The sequence below is a fragment of the Delphinus delphis genome, chromosome X, assembly GCF_949987515.2.
Source record: "Delphinus delphis chromosome X, mDelDel1.2, whole genome shotgun sequence".
Classification (NCBI taxonomy): domain Eukaryota; kingdom Metazoa; phylum Chordata; class Mammalia; order Artiodactyla; family Delphinidae; genus Delphinus; species Delphinus delphis.
This window is the reverse complement of record NC_082704.1, coordinates 13,644,231-13,648,491: the sequence shown is the minus strand read 5'-3', so window position 1 is coordinate 13,648,491 and position 4,261 is coordinate 13,644,231. Positions and strand designations below refer to the sequence as shown.

The window sequence follows — 4,261 nt, the reverse complement described above, 5'->3', positions numbered from 1 at the left end:
CTCTAACCTTCTTTCAGTGTCAAAGCCTCTCCCTTCCCCCAGTTCAGGCCTGGCCCAGGCTGAAGCCTGCAGTAGGAAAGGGGAGCAAGGTGCGGTATGATGCTTCCACTGGGAATCAGCCAGCATTTGCTTCCCTCCCCTTTTGCAACCACTTGTCCCCCAGGGTCTGTTGAGCACAGGGAGGAACCAGAGGCCAGGGTCACAACCAGTCTCCCTATCTGGATGTAGTTTAGCAGCTGTTTAAATCTGACTGTTTAAATTTTGTCCCTTGCTGAGGTGTTTCATGGCTCCTTTGGAGACCACATCTCTGGGCCTTGAGTCCCTGTAGTTCCCCAACACATAGCCTCCACACAGGGGAGAACTCCCCCTACCTTCCCAGTCATTCCCATTTTAAATTTATTTGTGATTCTGACTTCTTCCCACTGTCTCTCTCAAACCTCAAGGGAGACAAATCAAGACCCCCCCCAAGTGGCCTTCTTGAAGCCCTAATTACCCTAGTAAATCAGGGCACTTTCCACTTGTAAACGCAGCAGCTTTTCCAGCTTCTCTCAAGAGGGCCCCTCTTGACGCCAAATCCCCCAGCCTCTATGTGAGTAAACATTCTCCAAAGGTGAGTAGCCAAAGTTCACATGTTTGTGGCCTTCGGGTAGCATGGAGAAGGGTCAGAAGTACAAATGGCACATGAACAAATAACACATCAAACCAAAAAACGTGGAAACAGCTTCAATTTTAAGGTTACATCAGGGAAAGACTTATTGATCCACACCATTTTCTTGGATTTTTCATAATCCTTGAGGATTATAAGGTGGGTAAGTCACATGACTTTTAGGTAAAGGCCAACTCCACCCTGGTGTTTTTTTTGTTCTTTTTTTTTTTTTTTTTTTGCGGTACGCGGGCCTCCCACCGCTGTGGCCTCTCCCGTTGCGGAGCACAGGCTCCGGACGCGCAGGCTCAGCGGCCACGGCTCACGGGCCCAGTTGCTCCGTGGCATGTGGGATCCTCCCAGACCAGGGCTCGAACCCGTGTCCCTTGCATTGGCAGGCAGATTCCCAACCACTGCGCCAGCAGGGAAGCTCGCACCCTGGTGTTTTTTGTGTCAGCGTCCACAGCCACTTTGTCAGCTCCTCATCATTTCTGTGCCTCCCCAGTTGCCTACCAAGTAAAAAGATCAGCATGTTTTTGGAGGCCAGGGCGGGTTTTAGGTATTCATCTGCCATCCTTCTCATGATGGGTGTGGGCATCCTGGGACTGATTTCAGAGGCTTCTTTATCCATGACTGGTTGATGCCACAAATGGCTTCAGGGAGACAGCACGACTGAGAAAACCTGTGAAAGATGATGGAATCCAGAATTACCTGTAGGAAAAATACCAAGTGGCCCCAGAAGCCCCTCTGCATTTCCATCTCCCTAACACACACGTGTCCATGTGTAGACACACACACACACACACACACACACACACACACACATATTTGATCACAAGATACTGCCTTGAGGCAACATCTGATTTGAAATGCCAGCTTTATCATTTCTTTGATTCCCACATATATATGAAATTATTTTTAGAATCTCTATTTTGTTCCATTGACATACTTAATCAATTCCTGTTTCAATTACTAATTCTATAAATTTTAATATATAGTATGACACCTCCCCCCCGCCCCCGGACTAATCCCTCACATTTTCTCTTCAAGGTAATTTTATAATCTAGTCCTCCAGTTCCACATACACAATCAAAATCCTGTTGTAATTTATGACTTGGATTGCACTGAATTCATAGATTAATTTAGAGAATAATTGACACCATTCCAAAAATTAGTCTTCCTTTCCAAAAGAAAGTTATTTTAAAATATTATTTTAGTGTCCAAACAGGAAGGTCATAAAAAGTTTCATGTATATTTTCCCTATGTTTTTTTAAAAGTTAATTATATCTATAGGTGTTTTACAATGCTTGGGATATTTTGGACATGACATTTTATTTCTATTATATTTCCTAATTATTAGAAGAGTATGCAAATTTTATTTATTTTTTATGTGTTTAACTTATGTCAACCAAGCTTTCCTGATCTACTTGCCTTGCTTTTTCCAGGAAGGCAAACCCTTAAGAAAAAGATAGGGCTTCCCTGGTGGCGCAGTGGTTGAGAGTCCGCCTGCCGATGAAGGGGACATGGGTTCAAGCCCTGGTCCGGGAAGATCCCACATGCCGCGGAGCGGCTGGGCCCGTGAGGCATGGCCGCTGAGCCTGCACGTCCGGAGCCTGTGCTCCACAACGGGAGAGGCCACAACAGTGAGAGGCCCGCGTACCGCAAAAAAAAAAAAAGAAAAAGTCGGTTTTGTCACTTCCTTTTGTTAATAAAATACTGTACACTAATAACAGTTCTCATGCCTCTCTAATTTCTTTTAGACACTGAACACAGTATCTTAGTGATTTTTCCATGGTTCTATATGGAATGGGAGGAAATCTGGATGCCTGAGCCTTCTCTGCCACTCAAGGAAGGGAGTGTTTGACCTGGGTCCATCTCATAGACCTCCATGCCTCAACTTTCTTCAGTTGTCATATAAGATTGACCACAGTAGGGTCACCAGTGTAGGAATATGTTAAATTTCATCATAATAGTCATGTCAGACTCTTAGGACAGCACTAATAATAAAAAAAAAACCCACCACTAACAACAAAGCCCTGTCCTCACCATTACCCCTCTTATAGCCTGTGAGAATCCATGTCCTACTGATAGACAATAGCCACTAGGATCACTCATTAATGTTAACTATATTGCTGTATATCAGAGACTTGCAAGGTAGTATGGCTTGAGAAGTATGGTTACTCACAGCCAAAATTTCTACAAGTAAACACCCCACTTCTGAATTGTGTGTTATTAAAGTAATTTCAGAGTTGTGGACAAGGCTGTATCCAGAGATTGAGAAGGAAGCAGAAAATTCTACCTGGGGCTAAGTTCCTGTTTGGAACTTGAGGCCAAATTTGCTGAATGTTGCCCAGTGGACCTATTGATATGCAATGGGTGTTGCTAACTCCTCACACAGGAGACTTTTTTTAAACATCTTTATTGGAGTATAATTGTTTTACAATGGTGTGTTAGTTTCTGATGTATAACAAAGTGAATCAGCTATACATATACGTATATCCCCATATCTCCTCCCTCTTACGTCTACAAGAGATGTTTTAATAGAGAGATTTTGACTGAGCCATGGAAGATCTCTGAGGCCAAGAGAAATGAGTATCCCCTACAGGGAACAGATATGAAGATGGTACCCAAATATGGGTAGCATTTGCCCCTTTTCCAGCACCTCTCAGTCACTCACTGTTTAGCCTTGAGACAATCTAGGTGGTGGTATCCATGGTATGCGGTCAAAAAGTGCTGAGAGTCATTGTGAGTCATCATGACTCCTCTTGGGTCTGACCAATCAGGCCCTGGCACTCAGAATAAGACAGGGAGTGAGAGAATTCTCCCTCTCACTTCTTGCCATCTCTTCAGGGTGCTCCTTCCAGAGAAACCTGAGTGGTCTGAGAGGCAACGTATCCAGATATACCAAGGTAATGTCATATTGTTTTGTACCATCACCATACTACTCTACCTCATGAACCCCAAGGGTATGGGACTGTCGTTTGCTTATAGAGCAGTGATGTGTGAGTGTGGCAGGGAGATTGTGAGGGCAAGAGGCCCCAGGGTCCACTGGGTTAAGTGGGTTTCATCGTCTTTTTCAGGCTGTCTCGGTTGTGCTCTTCCTGAAGCCATTTGTGGCATCAACCAGTCATGGATAAAGGAACCTCTGAAGTCAGTCCCAACATGCCTACACTGACCATCAAGAAGAAAGAAAAATCCAAGAAGGTCACCAACAGTGTGGTGATCTTTTTACTTGCTAGGCAACTGGGCAAGCACAGAAGTGATGTGGATTTGTCCAGGTGGGTGTGGATGCTGAATTAAGTCACACCCAGGGCCAAGAAGTCATAAAATTTTAGAAAAAAAATTTTTTTTTTCTAAAATTTAATCTTAGAAAACAAAAAAAGACAACAAAATGTAGAACAACAAACTCCTCGTTTCAGCTGTTAAAATAAAAGCGGCATCTTCACTCCTTTTGGCTTGATTTTTTTTATACCGATAGTTTTCCTGACTTACACTGGAGAGGGGATTCTAGTCATCCTAACAGTCTATGCAGGGGCTCTCAGACACAGCAGAGATGGTGAGATCACACTGCATGTCAGATTTCTTCCATCTTTAATCCAAAAAAAAGCAAGGGAATAG

General features: G+C 43.8%; 1 protein-coding gene across 1 annotated transcript; it reads left to right on the top strand.

The window, feature by feature from the left end:
• The first annotated feature begins 3,772 nt into the window (after window positions 1-3,772).
• LOC132418351 (embryonic testis differentiation protein homolog B) lies at window positions 3,773-3,943 on the top strand. The gene has a single exon (XM_060002163.1). It carries the CDS (start codon window positions 3,773-3,775, stop codon window positions 3,941-3,943), a length of 171 nt encoding a protein of 56 aa, XP_059858146.1.
• Window positions 3,944-4,261: the final 318 nt, after the last annotated feature.